Raw genomic sequence first — 17,795 nt, 5'->3', positions numbered from 1 at the left:
GACCTCTTGCTCTAATTTAAAGGGATTTGTTTCAGGAAGAGGAGCAACTCGAGAAGTTGATTATTGATGTATTAGTCAGAGCCATTGTTATATAAATAAATTTGATGCCAGGAAGCAGTTTGTGTGGTTTTATCATAATATTTTTCATGATGCTGAATTAGTGAAGATTTAGTATGTAATAGAAGAAATTAAAATCTAAGAAGTTAGCTGTTTCTAAGTCCTGTGGTTTTTAGGGCTGGGGTACACCCAGAAGAAAAAAGCCCTTTGTTCTTCACTTGCTGGTTTTGTGGATATTAATGCATGTTTTCATGATAGCACTATATTAAGTGGTTTTAAAAGTATTCCTGAAGCTGAAATACAGTAAGGATACTTTTCCTGTCATAATTTTGAATTATTTCTAGTTGCATTATTTACTGAGTTTTGTATTCGTGTGTGTGTGTGTGCATGAATGCAGCTGAATTGGAAGTTACCACGTGCTGTGTTAAGTGCACAAGCCATAATATACACCAGGTGTAGTAATTAGCAGTCACATGAAGGCTGCCTATTTGTCTGATTTTGCTGCTGTTGCTGTATCCCCTTGTGTTTTCAACCATCAGATAGCTGGATTTAATTGAGGCCACATCAGATGAGGCATTACTGACACCTTTAATTGAATGAGCATCCAGGGAGGATTAACTCATAATATTGATTGGCTTTTAGCCACTTGCTCAGAAGGGTGTCTGGATAGCTTATTAGTTGCTTTTATTTACACCTTTATGCAAAGACTGTAAATAGGAATTCAGAGAGCAATATGTTTTTCTAAGTACTCTTAATAACTTTTTTAAAAGGAGTGATAATAAAAATGCAAATGTATTTAATTTTTTTATTAGTTCTGTATAAAGAGACATTAAATGTATGCACTTACATACACATATATGTAATGAAATATTGCAGGTGGAGAATAGCCAAGGGCACTTCATTAGTATTCTAATTTGGTTATTAGAAAATTACAAATACTTGAGCAATGTGGCTACTGGTGATCATGATGATTGTACCTCTGCATTTCAATGGGGTTTTCTTTTTTTCAGATGTACCACACAGTCATAAACCCATCAGATTTCTCCTCACGTTCGATATCCAGATCCTCAATATTTTTTGATGTTTGCAGTATTCTTAGAGAACTTAGTTGAAAAGTTAATAAACTTTTCAACTTACTAAACTAAAAAACAAAAATCTAAAAATTATGTTGAAAATGAGAGTCTGGATTGATTCTCTCCATTTAGCATTTCTGGCAACAATGCAGGATAGTGTCTGTAATCACATCCACTTTGTATTCTTTACAACTGCATTTAATTATGTTTGTCCTTTGAAACATATTTGCAGTGAAGTCTTCTACTTTGCATTCATAAATCTTATTTTTTGTACACCAGAAATATACACAGAACATATATCTAGTGTATGTGTGTATCTGTTTATTTTAATGTTCTTTCATGTTCTCATCTGGCTTGTAAAGAATTACAGTCTGCCAATTTAATGCAACTTGAGATAATCTCTGGGAGCAGGAATTTCTTTGGCTCAGTATTTTTTGTTTCCCTCCTGGTTTGGCATTGCTTTTCTTGACATGATGTCTCTGCAGATCTGAAGGGGAATTCTTTTGGCAGAGATAGGCGATTGAAAACTTTTGGTTTAATCTGCTATGATCTGTAGTGAAGTCAGATACCCTGTGTTCAACAAAGGCCTCAAATTAATAGGGTGCAGGCAGGGTTTTCTGCCTAAAATGTGATTTCCACAAGTCTTTCCACTATTACTGCATTTGCTTTTCTACTGCAGCTTCTATCAGATTGCTTGAGTTTTAATTCAATCTTCCTTCTCTTGTCCTGTCTCTTCTCCTCCCCGTGTTCTCCTTCCCCGTGTATTTGGGTTCTTGTCGTGTGCACTCAACAGTATCTCCTCCTGCAGAGCCCCTTGATGTTCACAGAGCAAGCCCAACAGGATGTTATCATGGTCCTGAAGTTCCCATCCAACTCCCCGGTCACTCACGTGGCTGCCAACACCCAGCCTGGCCTGGCCACTCCTGCTGTGATCACAGTCACTGCAAACAGGCTCTTTGCTGTGAACAAGTGGCACAGCCTCCCTGGTAAGTACATTAAAGCAAGAAGCCCAAGAAACTCTTGCCATCCAGCAGCACTTCTCTTGTCTTGTCACAATTTGCTGCGGAACTGTTGTAAGTTTAAATGGAAAAAGCAAATCCAGTTCATTGACACAGCAGGCTCTTCACATGTGGGCTTAGTTTCTCCTTGGAAAGGTAATCTGAGCTATTGCAGCAAGATATGTAGCAAACCAAAGATTTCTAAAAACAATATGTTTTTTTCCAGGCCATCAGGCACCATTCAAGAAGACAAAAACAGTCTATCACTATTTAGTCACAATAAAGGCACACTCTTCCTCTTAAATCTGTTGTTCTGTCTGTTGGGGGCCTGAGCCATATCATGTCAAAAGCAGTTTTAAAGCATGTAGAACTTGCCTGAAATCTTCTCTGCCAGTTTTTTCTTGATTAAAAAATTGTTATTTTGCTGTTAAAACCACCCCATGAGAATTAGAAAATAAAATATATGGAAAGTCTTATCTTAAACATCCCAAAGTTACTTATGTAGATGCTTATGTATTGTCAGTATGAAAGAAAAACAAAATAGCCATTTGCACAGCAGCTAATAAAATTAATTTTTCTTTAAAAGTTTGCTGTACTTGAGAATATAATTCTGCTTTTAATTCTGATATTCTCCAATCTTAAAGACATCCATCTTTCTTTTTTTGACTATGACAGTCTTAGGCCCAAGCTGTCAAAGGAAGTTTATCTTGGTGTAGTGCAGTTTATTTTTATAAAGGTTTTTTAAGAAAGGGGGAAAAAATGACCTTCTACTAAAATAACTTAAATAGAAGATACTTGCATCAGAGAAGCACTTACATGGTTGAAATTCCTGCTAAGAAATCTTGACCCATGGTCCTTGATTGCTTCTTGAAAAAAGCCAGATGACTCCCACACTTTTTCCTAATTCTTACAAATTACCTCTCAAATAGACATATCTATGTATTATTTCACCCGCCTGAGAAACACTTCAAGAGAAAGGTGGGAAGGAAGGGGGGAAGGGAGACTTGTCTAAGATAACAAGTTGTAAGTGAGAGTTATTTACAGGGCTCCCAAGATTTCTTTGAAAGGAGGATGACGGTATCCTCTCATAGCTTGGATGTGTGACCATGGGCATATAATAGTCAAGGCTCTTAAAAAAATGGCCTTTGTAAACATACAACTCATGGGAAGAAGTAGTTGTTCAAAAGTGGTAGGAGCTGGTTTTGATTTCAACAGAATTCTACTGGTTGATGATCCGTGAGCAAGCAACCAGTTTGGTGAGTGTAGTAATAACTAGTTTGAGTTGAACAGAGCTTTCAGATTTTTCAGGCTTTTCCCTCACCTCTGAAAAGGAGAACAATCAATAAGCTGTGCTTTTGAGTTGCTATTTTTTCATTTAGAGGCATTTTACACTTGTCCTGCCATTAGACAAACAGAAGTCAACCATAAATATTCAACAAAAAATCACCTCACCCCACTCCTGTGAGAACACACATCAGTTGCAGGCTGTTAATAGAGTACTGTGCTTAAGATATCTGTCTGTGGACTCCTGAGCCTTTGCTATTGTTGACTTCCAATTTTATAGAAAAATGGGATCTCTTAGGATGAGAGGGCAGGTATCATTACTGCTCCATATCCCCTGCTGTGGGCTTAGCATTGTGTTTGTTAATGAGGCATCATAATAAAAAAGTTAAGTTTCCAAGTGACCAGTTGTCACTAATGTGTAATTAAAAAGCCCATTCCTGCCTTTGCATATGAATTTGGTGGCTTTGCTGCATCTAATGGCACTGGTAGCCAGCAGGATGTTCTTTTTTGTCACATAGATTTCATGTTTTGTTCTATGTTGGTGTTTCATTGCAGTAGAACTTTGAATTTACTTATGAATCAATAATTTAAGAAATCCTTGTATCGACACTAATTTTTATATTAAGCTGTGGATTGGTAAATAAAAAAATCATATGTGTAAGTATGTAGCCATTATTTCTTGTTTCTCTTGCAAGCAGATATTGTGGGCTGAGCCAGGAGGGCAGGGAGCTAGAGAGCAGTTTGTTTCTTTGTAGTGAAGCTGTGGGAAAAAAAGGGGTTTTTTTAACTCCTGCAGGAGAATTCAGTACATAAACATTTTACTGGTATGCCAGGTGCCCAGATGAAATGTGTGTTGGCAGAATTAATATATAAACTTATATGCAAACTCGCAAATACATGGGTTTTTTGTGAAGGATGAATCCTTAAATACTGGCTGACTGTGAGATGACTACAAGATTTCCCTCTCTGCATCATAAACTGACTTAAAAAAAAAAAAAAAAAAGTCCTTTGTGCTCCAGTTGTTCAAAACAGTGCTTTAAAAAGTAAGGAGGAAAATAGTATTTGCTACAGTCAGCAGATGGTTGTCACATTTTGTTTTCAGTCCTCTTTACCACTTAATTTTGTTTTGTTGCGACAGGAGAGGTTGCCAGTAAAGCATCTGCTAGAGCTTATGGCTCAGGACCAGAGCTGCTGCTGATGGCATACATTCAGAATAGCCCTAATCTAAAATAAATGTTTAATTAAGCAGCCTACAAAAGCACCTGAATTTTTTTTTTTTTTCATTCAATTGACGCAGAAGAAAAAAAAAGGTGTAGCTTCGATTTATAAAATATATGTGGCTTCATGTATTAAAAAAATGCAAAGTTTTAAAATCTTCTTTCCTGAATTCCAGCTCATCAAGGTGCTGTACAAGACCAGCCTTACCAGCTGCCAGTGGAAATCGATCCTCTCATAGGTCTGTCACTTCCTTCTCTCTTTGCGATTCATTAAGCTCTGTATGGTGGCCCTGAAGTGTAGATTACGGTTGTTTTTCACTTGCTGGTTCCTGGGAATGGAATTTTCCTGATAAACCATTTGCATGCAAATTGGAATGCAATGAGCTGTGGCTATGCTGGTATTTCATCAACTCCCCCTCGTTGGTTTGCCTAATTTGAACAGCCCTAGGACGCGTGTCAGTGAAAATTAATATGGATGCTGTAATAATGTGTGATTGAGAATGTGCATGAAGTACTGTCAGGATAATATTGGATCTTTTCATCACTCAGACTTGTTGATGAGCAGGAGCGAGGCACGTTATGATGAATCGGTGGACTGGTAATGTGATGGAGCTCCTTTGCTGAGGAAATTTTCATAATAACAGTGGGGTTCTTAACTGCGCAGTGTTGTGAAAAATAAAACCATGGTGCTAGGGTTTCATCATTAAAGAAGATCAATCCTTTCTTCATAGACCTGCTGTTCAGGCTGAGGGGATTAATGTGTAATTGCAAAGCAGTTTCAAAGTTGAAATATATTGCCCACTCTGGTTTAGTGTTGGGATATTAGTATTCATTTTTCAAGGATATTGCATCTTTTGATCAGCTTCACCAGTTAAATTTGTGTGTTTTTCTTTTATTAAAAAGGGGTGGACGAATGTCTCTCCTTTATTTAATGACTCAGTGTAGAGTGTAGTAGATGCAATTCATGACTTTTTATTATAGAGGTTTATCAATTTATGTGGAGCTGGTTTTTCAAGTAGCAGGGTTTGAGTTTGGTCAGTTCCTTCATTACAGGCCCAGTTTTGGGGAGTGCATATTTGGAGTCTGTAGTATGGCAATTGAACCTTAAACATGATGAGAAAAGAAAAACGCAAGTACCTAACACCAAAACACAAACTAGCTGTAGAATGGGAACAAAGAAGATAAGATTCTGTGCCCCCCAATTTTGTTAGACTTCAAGCTTAGTTTAAAAACCAGCTGTTTCAGTGTGGTTAAATTGGAAAAAAAGGTGGTGTGGCCAATTATAGAACCATGGAAAAATCAGAGCAAAGATGAGCTTGCCTGGATAGGTTAGAATGACAGGTCTGTCAGCCAGTTGGAATTCATTTCAAAACTAATGTGCACATCCTAGTAGGAAGTGCAATATTTTTGTCTGTAGATCCAGATTCTTCCTGTGTAGCCATTTTGCTGAGTAAGCTCTAGGATCAGGAACAGTGGGGGCATATGAAACCATTTTATAGATCTGATAAAATTAAAGTGTTTTTCCCAAGTTTTTGAAATCAATCCTCATCTGGATAATGAAATAGTTATTATGAGGCAGACACATGCTATAATTCTCCTTTCCTTCCTGAAACAGATTATATCCAAAAAATGTTTGGAGCAGGAAATGTGTGTTCTAATTTAAAACCTGTTGTCAAGTAGATCTTAGAAGTGTAAATAAATATTACTGAAAAAAAACCCCAAATTACATTGGTACAAAGACCTTTAAGTTAATGTTCACATTCTGAAAAATGGTTTAATATTCTCTTCCTACAAAAGATCTCAAATCAGCCTTGTGATTACACTGGACATAGTTTAAAAGGTTTAAAGCTTTCTTTGTCATTGCTAAGTAGCATGATTGGATGCAAGCAAGTAATTATGTAGGTAATATTAGAGGTTTTTAATTGTGGCTAGACATATTCACCTATAAATGGCACCTAAGAGGGCCACAAAATTACACTTTTATTGTTATAGCAGGAATCTTGTTGCTGTCTTAGTTGTAAGGAGGGATTTCTGCCCTCCTCATTTTCCTGGTGTACAGGAAGACATAAAACAGCAATGTCTGATATGACACAGACCCTTGACCTCTTTTTGAGGTGAAGTTTTTTGAAGGCATTATCCTCACTGAATTAGTTGATCTGCATATCTTTTGAGGTTCCTTTGCTGCTATTTTGTCATACAAAGCAGTTCACTGTGCATTTATAACGTGGTGCTGTTACCCTTTAAGTGGCCTCAAGATCAGTGAAGGCCACATTTGTGTTCCGTGCAGAGAGCAAGTGGCAACACCTTGCTAAATTATTTGCCAGCCATATGGGCAAAACAGTATCAACATTTTAAATATAGCAAAAGCATAAATAAATGAAATAGTTGATAGAGAGTAAATGGAATAAGCCCAAGGCTTGGGAGGTAGCTGGCCTATGAGAATGGAAAGGAGTCAAAATACAGAGTAAAGAAGAGCACAGGACCAGGACAGAGGTAGGTCTGGAAGACTGCCTGGATGGAAATAATGGTGCTCCAAGCAGTTGGCAGACAAACCCAGGAGAAATTACTTACCTGGGATGGAAATCAGGTTCCCTCAGGAACAAAGCACACTGAAAGTTCTTCCTGCAGTGTAGGATTTTCACCGTATATGTGTGTATGTGTATATATATATATACACCTTATTAATCTAAGGACAAGATATAATATGACAAATGTGTTCATTAATTGATTCCTGTCCATTTTATGGGTTCCCAATGCAAGAGTATCTCAGGAAATAAAACATTAAGTGATCAAATTAGGGCAAATAATTTCTCCCAACCCTAAAGTTAATTGTGGAGATAAGCTGGTTAATTTTCTGCCATGCTTAAAAAAAAGTGAACAGTAGTGATGTTTACTGAAGTTTTTCTTTTTTCAAATGGCACGGCTTGCAATGAAATACATCTGATGTACAATTTAAAATCATGACCCCGTGTGTGCTGCATTTGAACCCCTATGTTGTTGCCGTGTGAGATCGGCTCCAGGCGGGCGCCTGCGGGCACAGCAGGAGGAGGGGAGAGGCGACGCCGCTTTCCCCTTCGGCTCTGCGAGGCTCAGTTCTAGCACGGGAACAGATGAAATAGCGACACGGGGCTCGGGTGCAAACACGTGTTTATTGTGGAAGCGTGTTCCCAAGACACCGGGGCACCGAGTGGGGCTCGGTTATACCCCATGCCAGGGGCGGGGGAGTGGGGAACATGAGCCGTGGCCAATGGGGATAGGAGAGGAGGCAGGGCCAGCCCCAGAGACCCCGGGGAGGCAGGAGCAGTGATGGGAAAGGGCTGGGTCACAGGACAAAGAGGGAACGTGTGGGAAGGGGGGAGGGGGAATGGGGGGGAAGAAGACAAAATTGCAAATCCCACACTATGTAGTTTGTGTATTGTCTTATCATTACATTCCTTTGCTTTGTTTGTAATTTTTAATTTCTTATACTTCAAGAAGGAGAGAAGAAATCTTATTACATTTCTGTGTACCATTGCCAATGTTCAATCTTTCATTTATTTCGCAGCTGCATGTCACTTATAAAGGGAATTTCTTCTATTTTAAAATATATACAACAAAGAATTATCATTGTTCCTAGAAGTGTAATGAGAATTTAAAGTAGAATTGGAAAGAAAATGTTCCTGCTACCAAAAAAAAAAAAAAAAAAAAAAAGTAACAGAAGTGAGGAATGTATTTGGTGTGAATGTAAGTTTCTAAATTGTGCTTTTGTTTTGTGAAGGTGGATGCTAAAATGTCTTGGTCTGTATGTTTTTCTATTCAGCCAGCAATATAGGTATGCACAGGAGGCAAATCACCGACCTTTTAGACCAAAGCATTCAGGTGCATTCCCAGTGTTTTGTCATCACCTCTGATAATCGTTACATCTTGGTCTGTGGCTTCTGGGACAAGAGTTTCCGTGTTTACTCTACTGACTCAGGTAAGGTATTTTTAAAATACGCAAACTGCCTAAAAGATTTTTTTTCTGTTCATAATCAGCCTACTGTTTCAAATAAAGGAGGAGGGGTGGAATATGTATTTACTCCCCTATTAATAATGTTTGTCAAATCTTTCCTTGCCTCCTGCTGCCATGTATTGTGTACTATCATTTTTGTGAAATGATAGCAAATGTGAGAGAAGGAGCTCTGGTTTAGACTGAGCTTCACACTTCAAACTTACAGGACAGGGATACCTGCTCTTGCACTGTAGTTTTTACAGGTGGGTTTCACTGTAGTTTTCACAGTTTGTGTGAATCCTGGCATATCAGAAGAGTTAATTATTTGTAAAGTATTTACATGAATTAACTCTGGTTGGTTTTCAGCACCAGAGAACTGGGTTTTTTCAGAAAATTCAGACAAGTACTGTAGAATAAGAAGAGAAGTTTTGAAATCTGGTGAAAGAATACTATGAAAGCCTTTTAAAACTATGCCATACTAGAAGAATTGATTTGGAGCCCCTGAATTCTTTTACATAGCATAAACTGATCAATATAATGGGCAGCAGTTAAATTAATCTGTCAGCTGGAGTGTGTCCAAACCATTGAAGTCATGAATGTGCCATGCTAAATAGAAAAGAATCTTTCCATGTAGGAGCTACAGGAATTTAAAAGCTATGGAACCCCAGGAAAAACTAAGTATGATATCTTTTTTCCTTTCATTATCTTATAATGGAAATAGTGACCTCACTGCAAGGTACTTCTTTGGGACTAATGACCCAATGTGGTTAATGGGTGTGTGCCATCAAGCTTTCCAGTAGGTTATTAATCCCTAGGGAATATTTTACATATTTGTCATAGTTTATTAAATATATTAGTTAACAGTGTTTTTCACACTTGGCAAACCAAAATGTCTGACAAAACAGAATGGTCTTTAATGAAAATATTTTAAGACTTTAGATCTCATGGCGTATTCAGTATTCTGTGATTTTTACAATTTTAAAGCCTCAAGTATAAAGGAGAAGTTCCATTTATGTAATATTTACTGCCCATAATTTATTATACAGACATCTTGTTAGACCCTTCTTAGGTTAATTTTCTCATTGATGAAAATAAATTTACATAGAACTGTGAATTTAAAGTGGATCTTCAGAAAGGATAGCTAGCAGTAATAAATATTCAGTGTATATGCTTGATTTATATGAATAGAGAAATAATTCTATTATATCAAAGGATGTATTTTACTTTACACCTATGGAAGCAACTTGTATGGTTTTGGTAGCCTTTCACTGTATCAATCTGAACTACAAATAACTTTAAGTTATTTCCTCTGTGCATGGCAGATTCACCAGGCACCTTTTTACTACCATAACTAATCAGGGTATAAGCCAAAATACCATTGTCAGAAAAGTTTCAGATTTGTTTCTTCTGTTTTTCAATATAGCAAGTGTAGCTTAAATGAAGTGAATTCAGATGTAGTTTACTTTGCTTCAAATTGAAAGGAGAATAAAGTAGGGAAATATTTTGAAATCAACAGAACATCAAGGGGAAAAGATGATGTGATCAGTAATGCATGAAGGCAAGTGATCACAAGTGTTGAATTCAATTACATTTTAGCACTTGCACAAAAGAAGAGAACCATTTTCCTATCAGATCTTCGGTTTGTTTGTTTTTAATAGGAAATACTTTCAACTTAAATCATGGGTTATCAGCATAGCCAATATAGCAGAAGCACAATAAAACCTTCCTCCAGAAGTGGGAATGACTTCTAGACAATGTTTTAGTTTCAGTACTGCAGACTTGAGTCTTATTTTTCTTTTAATTATTTTTAGCGCAGCTGTCAAATAAAACATTAACTAGAAAATTTGTTCTGTCAAAAAGGGATATCAGTGCAAATGAAAAAGTCTGATATTACTGTATAGAGGGGACAACTCATCTTAAAGAAAACAGGAAGCTTAAGGAATTCTTATGAAATTAGTAATTTATTTTTTTTAGCAATATAAAATAGCAAAATCTTATTCCTTGTTTTGATGAAATTCATTGAATCTTAGGCTGTACAGTAACAAAATAAAAAATAACCAGGCAGAAATAACCTTGTAAAATGCTTGTTTTCTAGAACAGAACCTATATAAAATTAAAAATCATTGAGAAGGAGGTCTCTATAACTCAGCATAAACTTTCATTCTAGAAGTATAAATTAACCCAGGTAATATCAATACAACTGAAAAATATATCACATAATTATTTGATCCCTGAGTTACTCACCCTTGCACTACAAGGCAGGTATGCACAGTAAGAGCACAGCCAGGGTTTTGCCCTGTCCACTCAGAAGTGGCTCGTGGTTGCACTTCATCTCACAATTTTCCTTGGAAGGTTTAGAGCAGGTTTATAAGTTTTTCCAGTGTTTGATTTTGAATCTCATGTACAGGTTTCCTTTAAATTGCATCTTGTTATTTTTCCTTCATGTACTAAAGCAGTTTCCCCTCTTTTTTGTGTAAATTCATACATTTCTTGGTTTTTTGCTGGTTTTCTTCACTTTAATGAAATTACCTTTTTGATTCTGTTATAAATTGGGCTGTAAACTCTGTTTTTATTCTTTCCTCAGAACCACTGCCTGAAGTCTTTTGTTCACATTAATTGCTATTTAGCGGCTGGATACAAATACAGTGCTTTTGTACTGTTTAAAAAGAGGCTGTGAAATGTTCCCTATTACCCATATTAAGGGACCAATAGTTTTTAATTCATGCCCCAAAATATTTTATAAAAATCTGCTTGAGTCCCAGCACTGATCTGTGTTACTTATTATTTTTAAACACCTTTCAGAACATTTAATGTAATTTTATTTTTATTAATTTATATTCAGAAATGCAGTAGTCAGTATTTCCTGTTTCTATTTTTTGGCCTGTTTTTTCAATCCTTTTAAAGCCATGACTTTTTCCCTTCTGTTCCTCCTTGTTCTTTATTCAGCCCAAAGCACAAATGGTCATTTGGGTTAAGAAAGCCAGGGTCATATGTTGGAGGCATCACACTTCACAAAAGTGTGATTGGGTGCAGGATTTGTCCTGACCCCTGCTACCTGAAGGGACTGAGTAGGTGCATGAGAAAAGTATGTGTGTGTTCTTTATCCTGCTTCTTCAAGATCTGCAATTGCTGTGCTTCAGGAAATCCAGTTAGACTTTTGAATAAAGTATAATATTAAGGGACTGAAAATATTTTTTGTATGGGTTGTATGCACTTTTAATTAAGTTCCCACCAAATAAATGAAGAAAAATTAGTACTCCCCACTATAGTTCTATTTTGAACTTTATTTTTTGGATAAAGAAAATATTTCTAAAATACTTTATAACATATTTAATTTGTCTTAGAATAGGATGGTAGTTTTTAAAGAATCAATTTGCTGTGTTCCAGGTAAATTGATGCAAGTAGTGTTTGGCCACTGGGATGTTGTGACCTGTCTGTCTCGTTCCGAGTCCTACATTGGAGGGAATTGTTACATCCTCTCGGGATCCCGGGATGCAACCTTGCTGCTCTGGTACTGGAATGGCAAAACCAACATCATCGGTGATAACCCAAGAGGTAAGAAAAAACCCAAACCACCTGGTTTATGAGGAGGTTGTCTCAAAATGCCTTGAGCAAGCACTTTATAGAACAGAATTTTAGGTAGGGTGCTATGTGCCCAATCATCACAATCACATACGAGGCATTCTGATTGTTGCAGTGCAAGCAGCAAGGCTCACAGCATATAACCAAAGTAATGAGGCAGAGTAACCCTGCTCCAGCCTCATTCAGTTTTAATCCCTCCCCACTCAAACTCACCTTGCACTTGCCAAAGTATTTATTCTCTTCCATCTTGCACCATTTCCCAGGAATTCCTGAATCCTGGCTTTTATTAAAGAAGATGGTCTCTTTTAACTCTACAAAAAACAGTGAACCACCATGACTGTTCAACTCTGTATTACAAATAAGGAAAGGTAGAAAGTTATGCCAATTTCACTTCACACACAAAAAAAAAAAAAAAAAAAAAAAAAATTAATTTCTGATCCCCAAAGCAAAGAAAAAGGCAGACACAGAGTTGAGAAAAAGCCTATAGTAAGCCAATTTACAGGAATGAGAGGCTTTCAAGACATCTTGTGAGAGCTTATATATATATATAAATTTAGGGGCACATTGTAGCCAAGCAGCAGTCCTTTTGTTCAGCAAAAAATAAAATGCCCTGAAGGAAAGGGGTAAGAAAAGCATATTCTATCCTATGAAGAGTATTTCTTATGTTTTCTTCCATTCATTTTCTTCCATTTATTCCATCTCTGATCCTGTTTAAATAGTAGTAAAAATTGCTCTGAAGAGGGTAAAATGGCCATCTGGAAAGCAAGAAGTGGTATTAGATCTGTCGTGTATTGAGGTTATAGCTGGCACACAGTTTTATATAATTAAAACAATACCTGACATCTTCCAAATTAATCAGTTTGGTAAAGCTTTGTGTTCCATATTCAGTCTGTTTCTCATCTGGAGTTATTTGAATTTGAAACACAGAGGTGGATTGACTGAAAATTGCATCCTGTGAGTGACTTTGAAGAAGCACAACTAATCAATATCAGAACGAATATCTGAATTTAACTTGCAAATTATTTGATGTTGATTGTGAAAACTATTCAAAAGTTGAACAAGATGCATCTCAGTTCACAGTTACAGAATCTTAAGGCACAGGATGTGAGAAAACTATCCCTATTATCCTTCCAAGCAGCCCTGTTCAAGAGATGGGTTTTTTTCTGGGAAGTGGCTAGCAGAGTATTATGAGCATCTTTAAATAAATATGGCTTTTCTTGAAGGAAAAGAATCTCTGTGAAGACTTCATACATATTTTGCAGTCTATTAATTTAAAGAAAATGCAAACTCTGTGTTATTTTTGCAGACCTTGAAAACACCAAAGAGTTCATAGATTCCTAAGTGTGCCTTGAGAAGTTGTACTTGTCCCACACTTGCCAGGCTTGCCTGCTCTGTTAATGAGACCTTGAGGCTACAGGCTCCTTGATCACCCTAACAGATTATTTGCTGAGGTTCTGTACCTACTATTGGACTCAAATATGTACATTTTGTTGCAATCAATTGGCTGTCTTCTCTAATGCAGATTTCTAAGTTATTAGAATTTTGCAGTTTTCAGAGGCAATGCCAGGCAGTTCTAGCTGCTCTTTAAAATCACAGAGTAGCTACCTGGTAAATCTCTGTGCTTGTAGTTCTATTAGACTTGGACTTCTAGGAATTTGCAATGGCTCCTGTGTTTATCAACTGCCTTTATTGCAAGGATTTTTGTGATACTGCATGCCTGGAAACCTCTGTTATCAATCGGAATCTCGTGGCACTATACATAGTTCTAGACATTGGTATAGACAGTTCCTGCTTCAAAGAGATGGTAATCTGGGGTGTTTAATTTTTCCCAGAAATAGCTGTCTGTAGGCTTCTCTGTTCAGTCAAAATTTTTTGTTGAAATGACAAATGAAAGGAGCTGTTTCTGTTTAGTTCTGATTTTGTCAGAAATGGAAAGCACCAGCAGATTTGTTGGGTTCTGAGCCCTGTTACTGCAGCTGTAACTTCCATCCATTTGCAGGATGTTGATATTTAACTGGTCTAATGTCTTTCTGTATTTGAAGCTAATAGTTCTTTTACTTCAAAATATAGTTTATTCAAGCTTTAAATGAGTACTATTCACTGGAATGTTATATACTCTCAAAGTTGATATTTCTTCTCTATTTTTTCTCTATTTACTTATCTCTAATGTTCATCTTAAGACGACTTCACAGCAATTTGCATCTAATGGTACTTTACCAAATCATGGTGCCGGAGTAATTTCAAGAAAAAGTGATTTAAACCAGGGAGTGTTGCTTTCCTCCTCTCAGAGGAGGCACCTATTGCCTCAGATGTACATCAGCCTGCAGGCTGGTATGATCTATCTACTCTAAATAATATCCTATTAGGCACCCATTATTCCACCAGTTATATTTTATTCAGGTTTACTTGTCTGATTACTTTCAGGGAGCTGAGCTCTGGATCTTTGGCTCTGTGTATACATGTTTTAGAATGATACTTAAGTTGAAAAGCCAGGTGGGCTATGGCACACATGATAGATAAGTGGGTAGATATTCTTTATCAAGGACAATTGTCAAGCTGACTTGACTGTATCGAAATCATTTTCTGGTTTTGGGTTAACAGAGGAAAAATGTTATTGGAATGCTAATTATTTACATAATTTATATTCTAATTTTGAGACTGACTTTTAAAAGAATCTATAGCTATGGAGTCTCACTATCTTATTTAGTTTCTCCCCAGTACCTCTCAAATGCACTGATCAATGTAAACCAAATCTGACAAATTGAGGTCTCAGAGATATGAAATTTCTACATGGGACATGTCTGCTGGAAACTATTTTATTCTTCACAAAACAGCTTGATTACATTTAGGTTAAAACTTCTTTTTTCCTTCTCAAATTAAAACTTGAAATGCAAAAAAAAATTTCATTATGCTCTTTGATCAAATATAGAGTTTTCCTCTTTCTAAATTAATTTGTTTTGAAAATGTAAACATATGGCACTACTTCACTTTGGAGCACAGGCCTTTTTCTGATGCAGAAATGTTTCTGGGGACAATTTCTGACCAAGCCTTGGAATAATTCAGAGCAGAGCTCAGAAACCTGAAGTAGTTGTATCCTTTGGAATAGCCTTGAGCTGTTTTGCTTTCACATTAATTAGCAAAATTTAGTGTGGAGATGTAAAGTCACTTTGCATAGTGCAAAGGGCTTTTCCTTTTCTCTCCTTGGCATGTGGCTGGCTTGGGGGAGGTAGAAGGGAGAGGATGTCGCCCTCCCCTCAGTACTCCTTGTGATCTGTGGCACACAAAGTTGGCTTCTGCATATTTAGAGGCACCACTTGGGGATGTGACATATGCACCAGGACTTGTTTGGTAGAATGTGTGTAGATTTCTGGGGGAGGTATGTGGAAAGATGCTGTGTTTTGTCCTTGCCCAGCCTAAGAAGGTGGAGGTGGGGGGAGGGAGGAGGGATTGTGTGATGGCTGAAGAAGAGATGAGAAAATTCATTTCCATACAAATGGTGAGCATCACTTTCAGATCCCACTTTCTCTTTGAAGCTCAAGTGGCAACTCCTGTTTAGACATTTCTTAGATTGGGGGATCGAATTGTAATCACAGAACCATAGGAAACAGGGCGGGCAGGAGCTTTGGTCACCTGATTTATTCTCTTTTCCTAAGGAGGACTTAACTATGCCAAAATCAATCTCCACTGATGTTTGTCCAATCTTCCCTTAAAAACTACCTTTTTGGGCCTTAGAAGGCCTGTCCTTATCAGTCTTTTCTCTGTGTTCAGCCTAGTACCCAGGTTTTTTTGCAGCAGTTGCATTCTATTGTCTTTTACATATTTTTCCTTTGTGTAGAGAACAGATTATTTCCTTCTTGCAGCTACTTCCAGTTATTTGGATTGCCATGACCTGGAATTCTTTGCCTCCAACTTTAATAACTCAATTCTTTGTTTTTTGCCATAAGTCATGTTTTTCCAGACCTCTGATTTTTTTTGTGTGTTCCTCTCTTCAGTTGACTGTCTTCCTCAAAGTAGACCCAGGAATGCAGCTGAAGCCTTTCCGGTAATAAGGAGAAAACAACCCGTTTTACAGACCAGTACTTTTCACATCCCCAGGGAATATCTGTTTCTTTCAAAACATGACACTGTCAATTCTTTTGCAAGCACAAGCCAGTATGAATTTCAGTGTTTTCTGAAGAACCTATTCACTTGTGTCTCCTTCTCTGTGTAGTTTGGCTATGAAATCTCATCTCCAAATTTCCTGAAGTGTATTCTTTTTTAGACTGTTTCTCCAATTTATCAAACTTACTTTGAATTCTTATCCTGTCCTCCAGCAGCCTTGCAGCAACTCATCTGCAAATATACTTTGCAGTCTTAGTCTATTAAATTGGTCCTTGAAAGAAATGTTAGCTAGTGCGTAGTTCAGGAATGCCTGAACTACAAACATTTACCATTTTGACAATGAATAGCTTAACGAATATAGCTCTCCAATATATAATAGTATCTTCTGAATGTCTGCTTCCCTGTTTTCCTTAAGAAATAGCTCATGTGGAACAGCGCTGGAGTTCTTACAAAAGTAAAAATATGTGATGTCTCCCTGAACATGTCCTGTTACTTTGCTATTGCAAGAAAAAAATAGCTTTGACATGATTTGTTCAGAACAAATCCAAATCAGCTGTTACTCATCTCCTTGTTTTCTTGTAGGAAATTGTGTGTGTATATATATAAAAATGTAAGTGTTCTGCCAGTATTTTTTCTGTTTGTTGGGATTAAGCAGACTATTCTCTAATTTTTCTTTTTTTCTGCTTCTTAAACAACACAAAACTTTTTTTAGTCTTGCGGAACCCCACCCAGTATCCATGAAACAATTGTTATAACTCTGGGATTATGTAGCTTCATTGTCACAGTATCCTCAGCTCACTATTATCAGGCCAATTGAGTACCAAACATTTACCTCATTCAGGCATTCTCTAGTTGAGACAGAAGTTTTCACTGCTGATTTTACTTGGGTTTGCTGTCTGACTGCAACTGACCTTTTCTTGAAGTAATTTGTGCGGCATTGCTTGCTCTTATAATAAACCAACTTCTTGAGAAAACCTGGCATATTTTCGTGGTTTTAGAATGTTATTTCTGATGTCCTTGTTAGTTACATCTCATCTATGTGTGGCTCTACAAGATTTGTCTCTTTGCTCATACCTTGTTGCTTACACTGTTTCAGAAATATCTCATTAATTTTGATCTTTCTGCCTGACTTTCCTGTGTCAAAGTCACTGGAGAACTCTCAGTTGTGCCAGCTGGGATCTTGTCTGTCTTATCCCTGTAGTGCATTCACTAGTATACTTATTACCTTTTCCTTTGTATCCTTTGTACAGAAGGATCTGTATCTATTGAAACCTGTTTCCACAAAATGCTTCAGGAATTATCTTGTCATTGACCTCTCCCTTATAAAGTGTATTGAACATTCTCATATCTTTGCCACTTTCATGTAAATTCCTTTCAGCAAAGTGGTTTTCTATTTGTTTTGTGGTATTGGTTATATTACATCTAAAAGGTCATCTCTAGCTCTTATATATTAAAAATTGGCACCAAATCTCTTTTTACACACATACTTGTGGTATTCCTTTACCAACACACG

At 37.0% G+C, this 17,795-nt stretch overlaps 1 protein-coding gene across 7 annotated transcripts in view; it reads left to right on the top strand.

Moving 5' to 3' along the window:
* Nucleotides 1-17,795, top strand: part of LRBA (LPS responsive beige-like anchor protein) — a 368,276-nt gene that overhangs the window by 329,031 nt on the left and 21,450 nt on the right. For 6 of the 7 annotated variants that reach the window (XM_072928718.1, XM_030270329.4, XM_041715964.2 and 3 more), the window contains 4 exons: nucleotides 1,924-2,116; nucleotides 4,806-4,868; nucleotides 8,429-8,584; nucleotides 11,987-12,154. In XM_072928718.1, coding sequence (XP_072784819.1) covers nucleotides 1,924-2,116; nucleotides 4,806-4,868; nucleotides 8,429-8,584; nucleotides 11,987-12,154 — 580 coding nt within the window. The remainder of the gene's footprint in view (nucleotides 1-1,923; nucleotides 2,117-4,805; nucleotides 4,869-8,428; nucleotides 8,585-11,986; nucleotides 12,155-17,795) is intronic. The other variant, XM_072928719.1, reaches the window with a different exon arrangement.

This window comes from Taeniopygia guttata, chromosome 4 (genome assembly GCF_048771995.1).
Source record: "Taeniopygia guttata chromosome 4, bTaeGut7.mat, whole genome shotgun sequence".
Taxonomy (NCBI): Eukaryota; Metazoa; Chordata; class Aves; order Passeriformes; family Estrildidae; genus Taeniopygia; species Taeniopygia guttata.
The sequence above is the reverse complement of the archived record's forward strand: the minus strand, read 5'-3'. Positions and strand labels throughout refer to the sequence as shown.